General features: G+C 32.7%; 2 protein-coding genes across 2 annotated transcripts in view; one reads left to right on the top strand and one right to left on the bottom strand.

The window, feature by feature from the left end:
- Positions 1 to 20,177, bottom strand: part of LOC119837082 (protein tyrosine phosphatase domain-containing protein 1-like) — a 26,301-nt gene extending 6,124 nt beyond the window's left edge. The window contains exons 1-5 of the mRNA XM_038362575.1: positions 19,946 to 20,177; positions 14,986 to 15,165; positions 13,581 to 13,661; positions 12,897 to 13,012; positions 11,629 to 11,751 (exon numbers count right to left, since the gene is read on the bottom strand). Of these exons, the coding sequence (XP_038218503.1) occupies positions 11,629 to 11,751; positions 12,897 to 13,012; positions 13,581 to 13,661; positions 14,986 to 15,165; positions 19,946 to 20,076 (631 nt within the window). The 5' untranslated portion in view covers positions 20,077 to 20,177. The remainder of the gene's footprint in view (positions 1 to 11,628; positions 11,752 to 12,896; positions 13,013 to 13,580; positions 13,662 to 14,985; positions 15,166 to 19,945) is intronic.
- Positions 1,030 to 2,274, top strand: LOC119837084 (retinol dehydrogenase 12-like). The gene has a single exon (XM_038362578.1). The coding sequence runs from the start codon at positions 1,076 to 1,078 to the stop codon at positions 2,036 to 2,038; it is 963 nt and encodes a 320-aa protein (XP_038218506.1). The 5' UTR covers positions 1,030 to 1,075; the 3' UTR covers positions 2,039 to 2,274.
- Positions 20,178 to 21,371: the final 1,194 nt, after the last annotated feature.

A 21,371-nucleotide genomic window follows, 5' to 3' on the forward strand; every position in this document is an offset into this window, starting at 1 on the left:
TTTAGTCATTATTATTATTATCTCTAAGTTTCCTTCTATGTACAATGTTGTTGAAGAGTTAAATAAATAAATAAATAATAAATATTAATTGTTGAAAGGGTGATTGCTATACAATATGGACGTTTGACGGACCCCAGAATGATGGTAAGAATTTTTTTCTATTTGTCTGTATGTATGTCCATGTACGGCAATCATATAATAACCACTGGGCAGGCTTTTATATAATTTTATATAGTGATAGACCAATATGAGATTGAAGTTATACATTTCTTAAATAAAAAAGAAAGAAAAAATTAAAAGTGTGGTAAAAAAATAAATTCACGAATATACAGTAACATAAGGCATCATATATATAAGGCGGATAGGTTTTAAAATTGCAATATAGTATAGATAAAGATACTGAATATGTATTTATAGCTAAAATAAACAGTTGTATATCACGAATATCACGATGGGACTATTGTATTGAAGTTGTTCAAATAACAATGTGTAAAATAAAACTTATATGAGAATTTCTTATCCGCATTAATGACTAAATTAACCATAATCTTGCCATATGAAAGAATTGGCAGTGTATTTTACCAAATTTAGTATTTGGTAGACACGTGCTAATTGTAACTCTTTTTAGTGGGATTGTGATGAAATTATTCTGATACTATCTGCGCCCCGCGGTTTTACCCGCGTATGTCCGTGTCCCGTAGGAATATCGGGATATAAAGTTGCCTATATGTTATTCCAGTTGTCCAGATGTCTACGTTCCAAATTTCATTGCAATCGGATCAGCAGTTTTTGCGTGAAAGAGCAACAAACACACACACACATCCTTACAAACTTTCGCATTTATAATATTAGTAGGATTTGTTGTTTTAGTAGCTGGATGTTTCGTTTATAGATCTTTTATAAACGAAACATCCACCATCGCTAATCTAATCTGCAAAAAGTAAAACAATTACGAACGTTTATACATGTAATGCTAAACAGTTAATCGAATCGTTTGAATTTATATATCCACTCAATGGATTTTATCACTTCATTACTGTAGTCTTAGTTATCGGTCGCTTGCTCGTGACGCATAATGTCGATGTTTATTTTTAGTATCCTATTACAAGTGTTATTTTGTATAATTGTGACTTTACTTATTTTCCTTATTGGCCTTCGCCTATATTTTCAACCAGTGAAAGAAGTGTGTAGATGTAAGACGAAACTCAATGGGAAGGTGGCTCTAGTGACGGGGGGTAACTCGGGCATCGGTCTGGAGACAGCGAGGGAGCTCGCGAGGCGAGGGGCAAAGGTCATTATAGCGAGCAGAGACGTCGCCAGGTCCGCAGCAGCCGTCAGCGACATCATCAGCACTACGGGGAACCCGCAAGTAGAGCACAAACACTTAGACCTCTCCAAATTTAAAAGTGTTAGGCAGCTCGCTGAAGATTTCAACAAAAGTGGAGATCCGTTGCATATTTTAGTTAACAATGCTGGTGTCAGCAGTCTAAAGAACCGTCTCACTGAAGATGGAATAGACATGATTATGCAGATCAATCATTTTGGACATGCTTTGCTAACTAATTTATTATTGGATAAATTAAAGGAATCAGCTCCGAGTCGAATTGTTGTCGTGTCTTCAATCCTCCATCATGTAGCTATATTAAATTTAGACGATTTAGCGGCGAAAAATAAGTCCCATTTCATGGTGAGGTACAATAATAGTAAGCTTTGTAACATATTATGGGCGCGAGCTCTCGCTAAAGTCCTGCCTAAGGGTGTAACGGTCAATTGTTTACATCCGGGTTTAGTGAGCACCAATATATTCCAAAAAGTACCACCGCTGTTAGGGTTCGTGGTTGGGAAGATTTTAGATATATTTTTTAAGGTGCCGAAGGAAGGAGCGCAGACGGTTATACATTTATGTGTAAGTCCGGATCTGGAGGAACAATCTGGTGGATACTATACGGAGTGTCAGGTCAAGAAACCTTCGAAGGTTGCACAAGATGATGATTTAGCGGATGCTGTATGGCAGAAAACTACGGAGTTAATCAATTAATGACCATGTCTACAATTACTTGTGCGATAGCGTACATTACGTACTATTGATAACTAATCGTGAAGGCACTTTAATAGCTGTTTTAAAAGCGACTTCATAAATTGCAAATTGCCATGCTTAATCTATGTCCATAGACAATACATAAATACGTAATGTTCAAATAGAAATTTGTAAATATATAAATATACTTAATAATATAAGGTGACCAGTACCTGGATGACCGAGCTTTGCTCGGTATTTTTGTTTTTGTTTTTTTATAAATTGTGTTTTTTGGAAATTATATTTAAGTACGAATTACATACTAATAAAATGATATAATATGAATAATATTTTTCGATCTTACCGACAGAAACGCCTCCTATTTGTTAAAAAAGTAAGTTTAAGTCGATAAAACACGAATAAAACACGAATATGACATTTTCTAAAGAAGATTCCTAGCTAGATCGATTTATCGCCCCCGAAACCCCCTATATACTAAATTTCATGAAGATCGTTGGAGCCGATTCCGAGATTCCAATTATATATATACAAGAATTGCTCGTTTAAAGATATAAGATTTGTACTTAATTTTTGTGCACAAATATTAAGGTATATTCAGTTAATCTTGAACTTTTGCTTTATTTACATAATAATTGGTCGTAACATATGCAACTGGTTATTCTATCTATAAATAGTAAATACACCTTGATTTAATTTATGTTACAATCTTATTTGATCTTCAAAAACTCCAAACAAGTTCTTAAACGTACAGGTAAACACGTGTTCGCCAAAAATGCTATGAATACTAATCGATATTATATCGGATTAGTTAATAAGTGTATCTGATTTTGAATGGGATTGTATTGTATTGTATTGTACTTGATGGTATTGGAGGTTACGAAGTAGATAATTGTAAATACATTTTTGTTCTCTTATCTCTGAGTAATAAATCGAAATATTTATAAATATATACACAGAGATTTTATTATCTATGAGACAAATAAATGGTTCTTTTAATTTGTTTTGTTTTATTTATTTTTTTTTCTAGGTATACCTAGAAAAAAAAAAACGGACTTACCTGATAATATTTATTGAGGAAGGCTATAGCCTATATATGTACCACGGGCTAAGCCGAGGCAGACTGCTAGTTAAAGTTAAAGAAATAACCCGCATTCATTGCATAAATTAACAATAATCTTGCCATCTAAAATAATAGAAAAAGTCTTCTTAGTAACATAATGACAGGTATTTTTGTGTACAATCTAACACCTACCTTCACCCTTAACTGGGACAAATTACATTTTTACAATAAGTAATAATTTGATACAAAATATAATTATTCGAAGTTAGTTCGTTTGATTCACATCGCGCGTCCGCCTGTCAAAACAAAAAAGTTAGACGTTTCTCGCATTAGCTTTAGATACAACTTTAATTCGAAAGAAAATGAATTGAACTCATCCAAAAATTGTGTCCTTGATCGATTGTCATCAAATATTGCTAAGAACTACCATCAAAAAGCTGACCGCATGAAAATCGGCGCATCCGTTTGTGAGCTACGATGCTACAGATTGACATACACATAGGCAGACATGGACATAAAACTTATTTACTTCCCTCTTTAGCATAAGGGTTTGATTGTTAAATTATAGTTTTAGTCTTTTAGATTGCGACGTGAAAAAGAGCAACAAACAAACAAACAAACACAAATATGCATTTATAATATTAACAGCTTTATAATAATGTAATAAGAAACTGCAGTAATTCAATTAATAATCAGCGAGGTCAGTTGTTATATACTACGACAACAAAGTCATCAGAGCGACATAGGTTTTCAGTACCTACCATTCTAGACAACAACGTTTAAAATAAGGCTTAGCGCAAACGTAGAAAAATACCACCGGAAAGTAGCTGTGCTGGCAGCTTAGTACAACTTTAATCTTACTACTAGTATTTCATTTATTTCCAGTTACCTATATCTAATATTTTGAGAGTGTGTCGGGTGGAAGCATTGGCGTAGTCAGGATTAAATTTCGGGCGTGTTTCGACTTTGTGCGGGCGGTTTTCTAGTTCATGAGCGTAGAACAACTAAAAGTACATAAAACGACCTTCATGTTCTTAAGAGTATTTATTTGAACCACCAAAACTTACCCACCTGGCTACGCACATGATCTAATTCGACACATAAAGTATCTAAAAAGTAATATCGTAGATAACATAGTACTATGATTGATATGAGTAATATCATAGATAACTAAAGTATGAAAAGTCTACGTATGCGCAGATTGATTTCTGGTTTATTTATTTATTTCTTCAATAAAATTGAACAAGGAAGGATCCTATTGATTAAATTGGATAACAAAAAGTTAATATATATCTTTAATAAAACTGAACAAGCAAGGATCTTAATGAATAAATTGAATAAGAAACAGTTAATATTATTAGGGACCATAATCACTTAGTAGTTTGTATGCACAGCGGATTTACTATGCTCCTGTAGGCTATTCTTATTTAAAAATTCTGAACAAATTGATTTGATTGAAATATCTGTGTCTTGCGAGGACAATAAAAAGAAAAAACACGCGACACTATACGAATATTTTAATTTATTTTATTTAAACAAAAAAGAAATTTGGCTTAGTTGTGGTTTTTTGGTTCCTATTATCTCTGCTTGCATCCCAAACATGACAGAAAAGTGTCTTCCTTTATATTACGCCTTAGTATCACAGTTAATGAAGCATTTTATATTAATTCGTTCATTTAACTAGGAATCGTTTGTATTACAAATAACACATACAATGTCTTATGCAAATTACAAATCTATAGTTTTTGTAAAGAAATATACGGGGATGGTGTAATTAATGGAGAATATGGTACCTGCGGGTGGGCCTCGTTGTGGTAAATAGGAAAAATATTTTTTTTTTTTCAGTAAAATGCAATTTTCGACATTTTCGTTAATTCAAAAAACTCTCTTCTTACCGTTAAAATTCTCATTTACTCCTTTTGCCCCTTTTTTTGGTGGTGAGACACTAATTGGATGAATTTATTCAATTGTTTTTACTATAATTTCAAGGGGCGCTTGCATAATTTATAAACACTAATATTATAAAGAGGAAGAATTTGTATTTTTGTTTGTAAAGGATAAACTCAAAAACTACTGGATCGATTTTAAGAATTCTTTCACCATTAGAAAGCTGCAAATTCGCTGAGTGATATATATTTATCACAAAAAGCCGAGGCGAACAGCTAGTTTTAAATATACATGCAACTCATGTTTTTTTATTACGCAAGTCCTAAAATTAACGACCTTATTTAATAATCCAAAGTATAGATTAAGTAAATTAAATTTAATGACGAAAGACGATTATAGTAATAAAAAAAATATACAAACCGCCGTCAAATTGTCAGAACCAGATTTAATTTTTTATTGGAACAACGCGGTGGATACGAGCTTTTAAAAAAATAAAAAAAGACACTAAATAACAGTATAAATAAGCTGATCACTTGTGAATGTGTCCTTAGTAGGTCCTTAATTCGTATTTGTCGCCTTTAGGTGTCCATAGCACAGGCTGAAAGTCCTTTGAAAATGTTGAGGCAGTGAACGTGTTAAACGAGACGTTAGAAATATATACATACGTTATAAATTATACACACTCATTGGATTTTATCACTTCACTACTGCAGTCATTGTAATCGACATTATCTGGAGAGGCACAATGTCGGTGTTCATCTTTAGTATCGTTTACTTATTACAAGTGTTAATCTATATAATTGTGACTTTACTTATTTTCCTTATTGGCACTCGCCTTTATTTTCAACCAGTAAAAGAAGTTTGTAGATGTAAGACAAAACTCAATGGGAAAGTGGCTCTAGTGACGGGGGGTAACTCGGGCATCGGTCTGGAGACCGCGAGGGAGCTCGCGAGGCGAGGGGCGAAGGTCATTATAGCGAGCAGAGACGTCGCCAGGTCCGCAGCAGCCGTCAGCGACATCATCAGCACTACGGGGAACCCGCACGTAGAACACAAACACTTAGACCTGTCCAATTTTAAAAGCGTTAGGCAGTTCGCCGAAAATTTCAACAAAAGTGGAAAACCATTGCATATTTTAGTTAACAACGCCGGAGTTGGTCGTCTAGAGAGTCGTCTCACCGAAGATGGAATAGACAAAATCATGCAGATCAATCATTTCGGACATGCTTTGCTAACAAATTTATTATTGGATAAAATGAAGGAATCAGCTCCGAGCAGGATCGTTGTCGTATCTTCAATCCTACATAATTTAGCTAAATTGAATTTAGACGATTTGGCCGCGAAAAAGAAGTCACATTTCATATTGAGATACAATAATAGTAAGCTTTGTAACATATTATGGGCGCGAGCTCTCGCTAAGCTCCTGCCTAAGGGTGTAACGGTCAATTGTTTACACCCGGGTTTGGTGAGCACCAATATATTCCAAAAAGTACCACCGCTGTTAGGGTTCGTGGTTGGGAAGATTTTAGATATATTTTTTAAGGTGCCGAAGGAAGGAGCGCAGACGGTTATACATTTATGTGTGAGTCCGGAGCTGGAAGAACAATCTGGTGGATACTATACGGAGTGTCAGTTAAAGAAACCTTCGAAGGTTGCACAAGATGATGATTTAGCGAAAGCTATTTGGCAGAAAACTATGGAGTTAACCAATGAATAAATTTATATCTTATTTTGTGATAGTATGCCTTTCTGCTATTGATTGTCGTCAAGGTATTTTAAAAGTTGTTTTAACGAACTTTATCGTATCCAGTGAAGTGAATTGTCCACACAGAAATTTGTAAATAAATATGTATTCATATTATATGACGATTTATATATACTTTTATAGATACTTCATTATTGCGCACTACGATTTAAATTCAATTTAAATCGTAAATAGTAAGTAAATTTAAATTCAATTTAATCTTTAAACTGTTGTGAAATTAATAAAAAAAGGACGTAAAGGTCAAAACATTTAGTGGAAATTAAAAAATAATGCTTAATAAATAATATTCATGTTGATGTTTGCTTTATTAATATTATACTTAATTGTCATGTATTATACTACAAAATTACATTTCGGATTATAGCGTCCGAACTTAAATGGAGTCGTTAGTTAGATAGGTTGAAAGAATAGTAAATACAAAATGTTCATTAATTTGTCAATTTAATCTGGAAATATTTTTTTATCTTTGAGACGAATAAACGATTCTTTTAATTTGTCTTTCTTACAACTCTAGTACTTGTATGTGTGTTATGTTATAGAATACTCGATAATAAGAAAAAACATTTAGTCCACAGAATCGACGTTCGACACACGTTTTTTAGTAAGACAAGGTTAAATTTTTTACACATAACATTTTATTTTTAAAAGTTTTATGTAAAAAATTCACATTTATAATTTATAAAAATACATTATTCACATTTATCATCCACGCCGCAACCATAATGTGATACCTAAATTTTAGCATTATGAGGATAATGTTATTAATAGGAGTAATAAAGTTTTGATTAGAATAAACGCATTGGAATTTAAATAATAATTTATTTAAATCGTACTTTGAATACAATTGGAAATAAATGTCAATAGCCGGAAAAAACACAGGTTAAAACAATTCACAAATGCTAAAACGATTCGTAAGTATTGAAATAAGCACTATATTTCCAGTACTGTTGTTGTGCCCGTATTATTTCTATTACTACTTGTAGTTACTGTAGTAGGTACCTACCTTCATAGGTACCTACCTTCATACATTTTATTTTTCGTTTTTTGTAGTCTTAATGTCCTGATCCAGATCTATTTTTATGAAATATATATCTTTATTTATGAATTATCAGCGCGATAAGAATAATTAAATAAATTTTAATAATTTAATATTTACGCTGCAATTTATCACCTTTAGCCTCACATGTATGTTTGTATGTAGCTTCCTTTAGACTTGATTTTAAACTTTGTACGCTTGTCAAGGACAGATGACAATACGATAATTTAACAAGTACCTGGATGACCGAGCTTTGCTCGGTATTTTTTTTTTTGTTTTTTTATAAATTGTGTTTTAAAAACTTAATTATTCGCCAAAAAATAGTATTAATATTCGCCAATAGATGTCGGGAAGAGTCACAATAAATTGGGACTACTCAAACGCCTCCTATTGATATGATGTTAAAATGATATCATGTTAAAAAAGCATGTTTAAGTCGATAAAACACGAATATGACATTTTCTAAAAAAGATTCCTAGCTAGATCGATGTATCGCCCCCGAAACCCCCTATATACTAAATTTCATGAAAATCGTTGGAGCCGATTCCGATATTCCAATTATATATATATATATACAAGAATTGCTCGTTTAAAGATATAAGATATGATATCTTATTATCCTAACATGTCAATAACTACAATTTTAATTAATGGAGATAGGCAACTTATAACATACAAATATCATTTATTTTATTTCATCAATTATTAACATTACTATGTAAACATTAATTACTCCGAGTTTTAATTGGTAATGTTTCTTATTATATATCAATTGCTAATAATTAAGCGAGTAGAAAGACCTGGAACAGATAACTATATGTTTATTTAATCATACAGCAATTAAAATGAACGAGAAAATTCTTGATTTTTTTATTTAAGAAATATGCAACAAATTATTACAAATATAACCGCATCGAATCGCATTCGAATTAAATTCAGTTTGTAATACACTGAATATTATACAATTTTTAATTTTCTTTCACTTTTTTTTCATTTACATTTATTTCAAAACGTAGAAAGACTATAAGCACTTATTTCTATCGTTTATCACTCTCCACGTTTCTTCCCAAACCTTTTCGATTAAATCATCATTTTCGGCAGCTTTAGAAGCCGACCGCAAACGACATTCTGCGAAATAGCCCCCTGATACTTCTTCTAAGTCTGGCGCAACACACAAATGGATCGATGTTTGAGCCCCCTCTTGTGACGTCTTAAAGAATAAACCTATAATTTTTAGTACAATTGCTTTTCTCTTCATTCTTTTGAAAATATCCGTTTTTACTATGCCTGGGTGCAAGGAATTTGCTGTTACACTCTTCGGTAATCGCTTCGCTAACGCTTTCGCCCACATGATGTTAAATAATTTACTGTTAGCGTATCGTGTCAAAGTATCTGGAACATTCTTCCCAATTAAGTCGGACAATTCTAGTTTTGCTCTGTGGTGTAAAAGAGATGAGACAAACACTATCCGACTTGGCGCTGAGGCTTTCAATTTATCTATTAGCAAATCAGTGAGAAGAGCGGGACCGAAATGGTTTATTTGCATTGACATTTCTATTTCATCTTCAGTTAACTTATGTTTGGCCCCACCCATACCAGCATTATTTACTAATATGTGAAGTTTATCTTCGGTTTTGCAGAAATCTAATAAAAATAATAAATGACCACATGTTGTAAGTATTAAAGTTACTGTGTGAGTACTTATAAACGGATTGTTTCAAAAGAACGCATTGCGACGCACAATATTACGAGAGCCGTACTGGTTTTATTTAGGGTCCCAACTTCATGGGCCCAATGTTATAAAAAATATTCCTATGGGAGGTATACGTGTCTAGGTATTGTTATGATCTTACCCCAAGAACATTAAGGTTTTCAGTATAGGAAACATGTATAATTATCAATTATGACTATATCAGTAAAACTAAATAAACAGTATTTTGCCTTGATTACTATCAAGTTTGTTAATGTAAGTATGATAGATGAAGGAAAAAAGTTTTAATTCAATTAGTATTAAAAAGACTTGTATGTAAGAAATGATGATAAGATGTAGCACGTATTAATTAAAAAAATGTATTATTTAACTGAAATTTCGTCCCTGTACTATTTAAAGTAAAGGTCATAAGGTTCGGGCGGATACTTTGTAAATATTAATACTATTGATATGACCGACTTTGCCCTCGTTTAGTGTTTTAATTTATATGCATGCACATGCATCTTAGCACTTTGCATTGTAGGTAATGTGGGTTAAAAAATCAATTTATTTCTTGTACCCTCGTATCTAACCCTATTTCGATTGTAGTACGAGGTCCTAACTACCTGGGGTGGTTAGTACCTCGTACAGCTGGACCTCAACTGCTCCCCACCACTGCTCATTGCACCAACAATTTTCCTTAATTGGTGACAATTATTTGTTCTCGATTATTCTATTCGCAGCTTCTCCGTCTCACTATATTATTATTTAGTGCAACATTGTAATGGTGTTTTTATAAATTATTCCTTCGATAAATAGTAATTTTTAGCTCTTAAGTTTCATTTTTAATTAGTTCATGTAACACGTACTGTGATTGTATATCGTAGATAGGTTAATTAAAACAATGGGATACACTAGCTTTCAAATAAAAAAAGATACATAAAAATATATAAAAATCGGTTCAGCCAGTAATAAGATACCTCCTCCTTTCTTGAAATCGCTTCAATAAGAAACCCCAAGTGTGTTGCTAAGCGTAAAACTCCTGAATGGCTGGACCAATTAGGATTTTTTTTTTGTTAAGGCACAAGGAAGGTTCTTATGGAAAGAAAATATGTACCACGGGTGAAGGGGGATCGGGGATCCACCCAGATCGCAGTTCTTAATTAGTATAATAACTGTGGCTTAATTAGTATAATAATACTTAATTAGTATAATAACAGAATCCGGAGGCCCGTTTCCATTTCCTCGTCCTGCCCAGTCCATTCCTTCTTAACCACTAAAAAAACGGGCAGCGCATTCGCATAGGCGCTGCCTCTGCGAATGTTCATGGGCGGTGGTGATCGATTACCATTAGGCGAACCACTTGCTCAGTTGCCTGTTCTTATATGAAGTAAATCGTATAAACCAAACTAAATTGACTATCTATATTACTACATAGTATAAAACAAAGTCGCTTTCACTGACTCTATGCCCCTATGTGTGCTTATATATCTTTTAAATTACGCAGCGGATTTTGATGGGGCTTTTTTTAATAGATGAGATAGTCATTCATGAAGAAGGTTATATGTATAATAAACATTAAACACTATTAAACTACTCTGAATTAACGTGTGCGAAGTTGCTGGCAAAAGCTAGTCTAAACATATAATTAAACGTTAAATAGACAGTTTCTGTACATAACATAACTAGGGGGTAAAATGCGAATATATTATTAATTCAGGTTTCATACATAGAGGTCTCTGAACAGGTTCTTTTCCTATAATAAATAGCTGACGTGCATAGCCGTGAGTGAAAAGCTAGTATAAAATAAATGGTTATCGGGCGATTGTCATTCTGCATATAAATTGTTATATCAATTTTTACTCTATTAACAAGGATGTGTTATTTTTACACACAGTGGAAACTAGCTGTCGCCCCGGCACCATACGAGTAGTTATTTTTTGTTTTTAAAATTTTATTCAGTTATTACACTAATCCCAGTTGAGACTAAAACAACATTAAATAAAATTTCGGTTCAGCCGTTATTGAGTTTTAAATAGTGTAGGTAACTAATGTCTCTTTTCATCATATCTAGATATTCTAGCAACTTAGTCTTCACTCTTAGTTTTCTTCTACACGAATTTCTTAGAGTCTATTATTATAATAACATTACCTGCATGACAGTGTATGGCGACCCGACCCTCCTGCAAAGCAAAGGAGAGGACTTTGGTCATATCCAGTAGACCGCTGAGGCTCGCTTCACCGTAGTCCGGCCAAGCGAAGTTGTAATAGTATACTAGTAAAAACAAATATATTTAAAGATGAAAATAAGTTAAATTTTAAACATGTTTTATTGTTAAATTGTAAATTTCACGCTAGCATAAAACTTAAACTTAAACCGAACCTAAACCGAACCGTTTTTCCCAAGTTCAGCTCCAACTTCATACCAAATTTCATCAAAACTGGTCATTGATAATACCGAACTTTCACATAAACTTTCATCCCCTATTTCAATCTCTTCTTTCCTTTTTTCGCGATAAAAGGTGTACCTATTATATTACCTTACTATTACCTTTCCCAAGTTCAGTTCTATCTTCATACCAAATTTCATTAAAATCGGTTCAGTGGCTTAGGTGTGAAAGCCTAACAGACAGACAGACAGAGTTACTTTACATTTTTAATATTAGTAGGTATGTACCCTGAGGTACCACGTACTTCTAGGATGCTATAACAATATTACAATAGAATCGTTAATAATAATTAAATGCTTTTTTCTCTATTAATTATTCATTAGGATTAAAAAACCAATAAAATTTATCCAATGTTTGAAATAATTGCTATATGTACGTTTGTAATAAAATGCTATTAGAATGTGTAATAATATGCCTTCGGATTTAACATATGACCAAAACTCCATAGAGTTCGAATCTTAACCAGATTTGAAATTGTCCCATTGCAAAGACATTAAATATTTTCAGTTTAGTTTCAGGTAAAATCTAGTAAGTTCAATTCGTTTATCTAATTATATAATAATAGTTTGTGTAACTAGCTGCTCGCCCTGGCTTTGCGCGGGCACAGATAACATAATACTGGCAAGATAAAATTTTATTAAAGTTTTTCAAAATTCTTGTTCGCAACATCGTAAGAGACGGCAACCGGCAGCGGCGTGTCTGTGAACGTGGCGGTTTCAAGATTTTTAACAGATATCTTAATTCAAGTAGAGACCGAATCAATACACAAAAAATCTCGTTAAATTTGTTCCATCTTCATAAAGCCTGTAAGATGCTGTAACTTACAAGCGTTTGTTTTGTATAGATCCCGCGTAGTTAAGCTCTCGCGGTCATGCGGGATTTCCTAGATAAAACTTTAGGCGTGAAGAGAAGAAGGATACACAGAAAGTCGAGTTATTCTAGCATTTATAATATTAATAAGGATGCTCACTATCATTTGCCATGAATATCACAGGGTCGTATGTGAAACCAGATTTGGTTAGAGGTGGGCCGCAGCTCGCATGCTCTCCGGCCATCTGAAGATTGAACACCGTCCGGATGCCCCAGCTGAAATATAACTGATCTATATCACAGATAATATACTAGTAGTAAGATACTAGTCTATACTAATATTATATATATATATAGATATAGTCTATACCACCTACAAATTGCGTTTCACAGAATGGTTGCCAATATATGCGACTAGCTGTGCCCGGCGGTTCACCCGCGTAAGTCCGTATCCCGTAGGAATATCGGAATAAAAAGTTGCCTATATGTTATTCCAGTTATCCAGCTGTCTACGTACCAAATTTCATTGCAATTGGTTCAGTAGTTTTTACGTGAAAGTGTAACAAACATCCATACATCCATACTTACAAACTTTCGCATTTATAATATTAATAGGATTTAGATAAAGAACAATCAATATTGAAAGCGTGTTGTCATAACTATTTGAAATCCTCAAATTGAAGAAAAAGAATAGACGCATTTGTAAAATTACAGAATATATATTTAATTTTTAGTGATTTTGTAAGGATTAATTTCCGGTAGCAACATTGCTATTGAAAACTTTGTTCACATATTATCTCGCTATCTTAAACGTATGGTTTAGAGTTATTATTACGAATGTAACCTGTGAAATTGCTGTATGATATTTCTAGCAGCGATGCCCGTGGTGCTGGGTCGCGCCATCGCCAGAATGTCTTCTGTGACCCTGTAATGTAAATAAATATGACAATTTTTTCATTGAAATAGCCTAGCATTTTGTATGAATGCACAAGTACGGATCGAAATTTTATATGTAAACCCTTGACTGAGTTATTACTCAAGGGTATCTTATTCTTTTAATATTATGCATCTTTATAATAATATCAATTGAAGTGGTTTAGTGAGGTTTAGTTCGCTATTGCAGTGTGAGCCCCACATGACCCAGCGTTATTTCCCCCAAGGCCTTGAATATGCGTAGCAGCATTCTGCACTTAAAAATTGGTCGTAAGCAATCATAGATTGTTATGCCGATATTGCTCATGTCTTATTCTGATGTGTAAGCCTATTATTGTAAAGTTTTATTAAAATCCATTCAATACTTTTACGTGAAAGACTAATAAGCATCCGTCCATCCATACTTATAAACTTTCGAGTTCATTTGGTTAATGATGTTTATGATATTAGTAGGATATCGAAATTACTTACTATCTACTGCAAACAAATAAAATAACTATTTTATAGTGCAGAATTGCCGCCCCGCGAACTCGATGTCTTCGTAGAATTTAAATATTTTCGATAACAATAGATTGTTTCTTTTGTCAGTTGGACTCGTGACCAGGCGGTTCCGTATAGAATCTACCTAAAGTGAGGAAATCCTGATGATCCAATACGTATAATAAAATAAACTAATTAAATAATTGTAGGTCATCGATCCTTGATAAGTGCATAAAGTTTGAATTACTGTCTGAGAAATTCAAATTCAAATTCTGTATTGAGAAATTCAAGATCAACAATATTTTTTGGGAAAGTCGATTAATAACTATTATAATCAACTGCTTATTAGTTCAGTTTAGGTCAACTAAGAAATATTATACAGACGTAGGTACGGCGTTCTTGTAAATTTAAAAATTCATTTCCTTGAATTATACATGATTCGCGTGACTTCCGCCCGTCGTTTCACTCATTTCATTAAATGTACTCATTATTTCGCTAGTTTTACGATCACAAAAAATATTTGAATACATATTTTAATAAGCTGCAATTTATTTCGCAGAAAATAATTTAAGAACTAACATTATATTTCATAAGAGTCAAATACAATTTCAGTATTCAAAGTAATAATTTCTTTGTATAAGATGAAGAATAGTTGTTTCAATGGTTTGTATGTTGTAGTGGATACAAGTAGTACAAAAAAGTAAAAAATAACGCCTCATGTTTTTACATTAGCAATAATTCAATTCAATATAATTGCTTTTTATAAATATGTAGAGGCAAAAAGAAGTTTTAGCATCTTAAAATCTTACTAAAATCAATGCTTCTTCGGTTCTTACCAATCAGAATACAGTCCCTGTATAGCTGAAGACTTCTGTGACGGCAATTCATATTTGCAGCGAGATCCCCCACAGAACAATGCACACTGTAAGCCGGGGGGTGTGTTTGTGCGCACCGCTTCGCTGAGCGGGCTGTATTGCGCGGAGGGGGGGCGATTGATGCGACGGCGATTTTCTTTTCTGAAAAAAAAAAATAACGTAGACGCGAATAATTATAAAATAAATATTAAAAGAGAACGAATTGACGACGGCACATGAGTGAAAATTTTATAAATAGAACTGAACCACATCATTATGTCTTCTCTCAAGAGCATTTTTGTCAATTTTTACAACATTTAAGTAATCCTACTAATATAATATAAGTAGTAAATCTGAATAGACAGATGGATGTATGGATGTTTGTTACTCTTTCATCCAAATACATATCGTATCTCTTTGAAATTTCGTTCGTTTCGATTATAGTCTGGATTAGCGCATAGGCTACTTTCAACCCAGGTACCTCATGAGAGACGCCGCGAGTAAAAGCTAGTAGTTTACATTTTTATCCAAAATTTCGCTTATAGTTGATGATGAACAGCTATTTTCTCAGTTTATGATAGAAAGACACAAAAATATTTAATTTTTACCAGGGGAACAACCAACCTTTCGATCTCTTCATGTTTACAATAATTTATTTTTTATTATTTTTTTTAATTAGTATAGACTATAGACTTGTGTACAATAAATAGATGCATTGATGGAAAATTTAAAACGATATTCCGTTTTATCACACTCATTAACGTATAAACTACAAAATTAATCGATTCACATAACCCGTTTCTATAAATACCATAGGAACAAAATAATCTCCCTAATGACCCAATCACGTGTGGTTTATACCTTAATAAGTTAAATTACGTGTGTCGTATTTCTAATTTTCAAATAATCTTTTTTTTACTTATACTTTTTTGCTTATATGTTGGTATCTATATACATATACTTCTATCTACTAAGAAGCCTATTCTATATAGTGCTAGGTTTTAGTATTTTTCTCATAGAGATATAATCTACATCAATATTTATACTCGTAATGTAAATTATCCAGGATATCTGAATTTATGATTTATACGTTGACTGCTAAGGTGTAGTTCTAAATGACATGCTTATGCATTTTTATTCTTGCTTCCTTACTATTTTTGTACCTTATAATCGTACTACCATTCCAGGCGGATATGCCCACAAAAGAATTTCCCATGGGCATGAGATTTTTATCTTGATATAAAGTAGCATAACACTGTCTACCTTTCTAATCATCTTCCGACACAAAAATAATCCCATAAAATCTTTCCGTTGCAACGTGAAAGACATTCACACAAACACACATAGTCTCTAATCTAATTATGGTTTATTAACGAACCTGTTTAAGAAATGGAACTTTCTGAAATTAGAGAAATTGATGCTTGATTTTCTACGTTTGGTTAATTTGGACATTTTATGATTATACCCAACGTGGGGAGGCAACCACGAGCAAGGGTGGACTGTTGTGTTTTACCCATAATTGGTGCACGTTGATAAAATGACAAATGTATGTAGGGTCGGCAAATTAATGGCTGAATGATCGAGATTCAAGATTTAAGTAGTGTAAAATGTGTATCACATTATTACTAAAAAAATACCAAAACTATGCTAATTGATTCGTTTTTTTTTTTTTTTTTTTTTATGTCATAGCGGGCAGCTGAGCTGGTGGTTCGCCTGATGGTAAGCGATCACCACCGCCCATAAACATTCGTAAAGGTAGTACCTCTGTGAATGCGCTGCCCGCTTTTATGGGGTAAGGGAAAAGGAAAGGATTAACGACTGGAAAGAAGGAATGGACTAGGACGGGTGAGGAAAAGGAAACGGGCCTCCGGCTCCCCCACTCACCGTACGAAACACAGTGGCATTCCACTATTTCACGCCGGTTTTCTGTGGGGGTGTGGTACTTCCCCGGTGCGAGCTGGCCCAATTCGTGCCGAAGCGTGCTCGACTCCCACAATAAAATATATTATATATATAAATTATTTATATTTCAAATTTCAAGTCATTAAAAAAGTGAAGTAGAAACAAGTTTGTTATAACTGTGGATTGAATGAATCAATTAATAAATTAAAGTAAATAATAAATCGGTATTAGATCTTAACAAATTTTTTATGTTTATTCCGAGTCTTCTGACAAAACTCTCTTATAAACTCTTCCACGATTTTCTTTCTGGTGCTGTCTTTCTCCACACATCCTACAATTTTCTTTTAATAATCTTTTGTCTCCCTCTATTAATATTGATATTGATAGAAATAACGTAAAGAAGAAAGAAGAAATAAATTAGATAAAATGTTGGAATTATAATTCAATATAAAATAGTAGGTATGAACGAGAGCAAAATATTCATAGGTATATATTCCGTAGCTGTCAAATTTTTACCAAATTATATTATTACCTTTTTGTTTTATATCAGGTAAATGTTTAATAAATCCTTATATAAAGTCTGCAAATGAAATATTACGTCATATTTCCACATATAAAGAAATCAACACTTTAAGTTTATTAAAAAAAAATAACCTTATATCTTTGTTTTAACTCTTTAGAAATTGAAGTTGTTTGTTTTGTTGACGTTACAACCGCATATTTATATTGTCGTGAATAAACATTAACGCTATAACGTGTGACAATATTGACTAAAGTATACACACGTCGCTTTTTGGTCGAGTACAGGTTTAAGTTTTATAATTATAAAATTATTAGATATAAAAGCCTAGTATTTTATTGTGAACTGTTTCTTTCCGACGACTGCAGACCGTACAATATTGAAACTACAGCCAACAGAGACGAGTAATGTCATGATTTTCAATTTAATTAGCTTCGGGGAAAGACTGAAGAAGCATCGGACGTCGAGCCTATTTAGTATTTTTTATTTCAGGTAAAATATACAACACTATATGCTCTAGTATAGTTTAAATTAAGAATTTCCATTTGACAATCAGGTATCTTGTTATTTAGTAAAGGAAATGAAGCTCTTTTGAATATTGTGACATAATAATAGGGCGTCAAGCTCGATAATGCTACAGCCTATATGATCTGGAGGTTCCTCTAGTCCTGACTTTAACTATCCATTAATACTATTTGTAAGCTTTTTTTATTACAATTAATTTTGAAGGACACAGGTCTTACGACTCTCATTTAACATTGTTAGAACAATTTATTATTCATATTATATTAACATTAAATGCCCAAAACCGTCTCCGAGTAATTATGTCTCAGTATTATGCTAAACAGTTAAGACGCAATATTCTCCTGACTAGAAAATTTTACGAAACATTTATCTACAGTTAAAATAATTGTTAACAAACAGATTTCTTTATGGTAAAAGAGTTGCTAGTGTAAAACCACTAAACTAAATTACCTGGTTTCGTGTCCCTAAAAATAATCGTGACCTATTTTTGAGCAGCGTGTTTCGTACAGGGCCAATTCATATTAGAACGAAAATGTCATGGCGAAAGGCCACTGAATATCGTGGCGATGTCGTTTCTTTATTTTGGAATCATTTGTTATTAATATTTTATTTTAGGGTGTCAGTGGAGGCTATTTGTGCTACAACGTCATGACATTGTATATATAATTATTGAAAAATAACGCTTCCATTTCAAATTAATCGATGTTCCTTCCGTCATAGTGTTGACTACCATGGAGGATGGAACACCAAACCACGGGTTAAATAAGAGTGCAACAAACCCCACTTGTATTATAATATAAACTAGCTTCTGCTGTCGGTTTCGCAAGCATTAAATTCGGAGTTGGTTAACAAATGTACTTAAACATATAAATAAACCTATCTCTAGAATCACAATAAGCAGTAGCGGCTTCGCCCATGGTACATATATAGCCTATTATTATAGGCATGGTACATATATAGCCTATTATTATAGCCTTCCTCAATAAATGGGCTATCTAATAATGAAAGAATTTTTCAAATCAGACCAGTAGTTCCTGAGATTAGTGCGTTCAAACAAACAAAAAAACTCTTCAGCTTTATAATATTAGTATAGATGAATATCAAAGTACTGCTATTATACGACGTTGCATTTTATTGATGATATTTCTAATGGAATGGGAATAATTCGTAAAATAATATTTTGTTAAGTGTTTTGATGAAGCAAATATGATAAAACCTTCCTTCTGGTATGGTAAAAAACAGGCAAAATTTAGAATATCTCCTCTATTTTGGAATGCACTATGAAAGCAGAAATGACCCAGTTTATTTGTCTTTATTCATGATTTAAATATGTAAATGTTTCGGCACTAAAACAACCGTATTATTAAATGCTATTAATATTAATGCGATGTGCGTGAGCTTGATTACTTCGCAGCTAATTATGAATGTATTGTAACTGTTCGAAGGACGTTTTCATAAATACAAAATACTAACTAACACCCGTTATGTCTACGTTTTTTAGTGTTTACCTACATTTGTCCATTTGACAATGATTTCACGAAATAGGCTCATGTTTATTATCATACATAACCACGGACATCAAGGTATGAGTAGTGTAAAATGTTTTTCTACCGATCACTTTTTATTTTTTAATTTGTGTTTTTATTTTTTATTTCTAATTTAGAGTAGTTGTTTTTGAGTTCAAGAAAGTAATTAATATAGAGTATATAGCACGCGATATTCACTCTATTAGATTTTAATTCAAAAATACGTATTACAATTATAAAAGACTAGCTGCCCCCCGCGGTTTCATCCGCGTAAGTCCGAGTCCCGTAGGAATATTGGGATAATAAGTAGCCTTTATGCTATTCCAGTTGTCCAGCTGTCTACGTACCAAATTTGATTGCAATCGGTTCAGTAGTTTTTGCATGAAAGAGCAACAAACACACACACATCCTTACAAACTAGCATCGCAGTTATATTAGGATAGGATAAGTAGGATTCTGATTTTCAAACCTGTTGCCGTTGGAGCCGTCTGGAAACACCCTGCGCCTTTTCCGTCGACACAGTCGCGTGATGTGACCGCAGCCTAACCTCTCCCATAGAGGAGGATTCCTCTCCGCGGCTTCATTTATATCGCCGTTCATTGTTCTATTTTATTCATTAATTTATAACAATAATGTGTTTGAAAATAGTCCTATGGCGAAAGCTACGTATATATACACATTGATTCAAATCTTTGGAATACATACATTCCTTATTGTTTGACATTACAATAAAAAAGAACATAAATACTTATTCTATTTTACTATAGCATTAATCCTATATACTTGCAAATATAATTTTGTACAAGGATTTTATTGTATTTGAAGTAAATATAAAGAAAGTAATCACAGTATGTTAATTGGAAACTCTTATAAATTTGTGGTATTCAAAATTATGAATGTGATATTAAAATCTCATGCTTGATTAATAATTCAAAAGATTTTACAGTTTTGTACCTTCAGGAAGTTTCCCTTGATGTCTTATTGTTAAATATCATCAGGAAAAGTTTTATCTTTTTCTTTGTAATTTATTTGAATTCGATTGACACTTCTAAATCGTCGATTCGCGTGCTAGTCGCTTGCTATTTATAATTACTGAATTTTTAAATAATGTGATACTTTACGATCGATACTGTCCATTGCATTGAACTGTAAACAATTATCAATTAATGGATTTTTTTGTTTACTAATACAGTATTTGTATGAAAAATAAGAAGTTCTTTTTCTAATCCTTGTTGTTGATAATTGATATATGGAGATACCTAATATATAAATTGAGCTAGTTTATTCTCCAATTGTTGATAAATGAGTTTTAATATATTTACATACATTATATTTAAAGTACTGTAAAAGGTCTCTTTATCATTATTTTCGCTACTTAATCTTCTTTTCAATATTACCTAACAAGAAGGTAAATTGTAAAGAAATAATTAGAAATTACAAAAGAAAAATTCGCAATTGATATTTCAATTTACACAATAATTTGTCGCGTTTTCCTATAAAATATATAAAATAATAATGGAACACAAAAGTTTACACGTAACGGATTACGCGCGAAATATCACAAATTTTTACGCCTGCGATTACTGCTAAGGCAAAGAGGTGACTGATCGCCGTTGCTACTATAATATCGACTACACAAAGAGGTGCGTGCATATTAGCATTAATATTGAGGTGCTGTAAGCAAGGGGATCACACAAAGGTTGAGGTTGTAGGAATCAATTTACTTGCCAATATGGGATTAATGCTTTATAAGCTTGAAAGTCATTTGTTGGGGTTTCGATAGACAATCGAGATATTTCGTAAATAAGAGAAATATGAGTAATAGTATTTATTCTATAAAGTGTGTGCAACAAAGGCGGAGAAAAAACAAAAACATATAGAGCAGCATATACAAT

Source organism: Zerene cesonia, chromosome 26 (genome assembly GCF_012273895.1).
Source record: "Zerene cesonia ecotype Mississippi chromosome 26, Zerene_cesonia_1.1, whole genome shotgun sequence".
Classification (NCBI taxonomy): Eukaryota; Metazoa; Arthropoda; class Insecta; order Lepidoptera; family Pieridae; genus Zerene; species Zerene cesonia.

Bases quoted from the DNA above. Each gene is read 5' to 3' on its own strand.
- LOC119837084 (XM_038362578.1), top strand. From the start codon at position 1,076: ATGTCGATGTTTATTTTTAGTATCCTATTACAAGTGTTATTTTGTATA.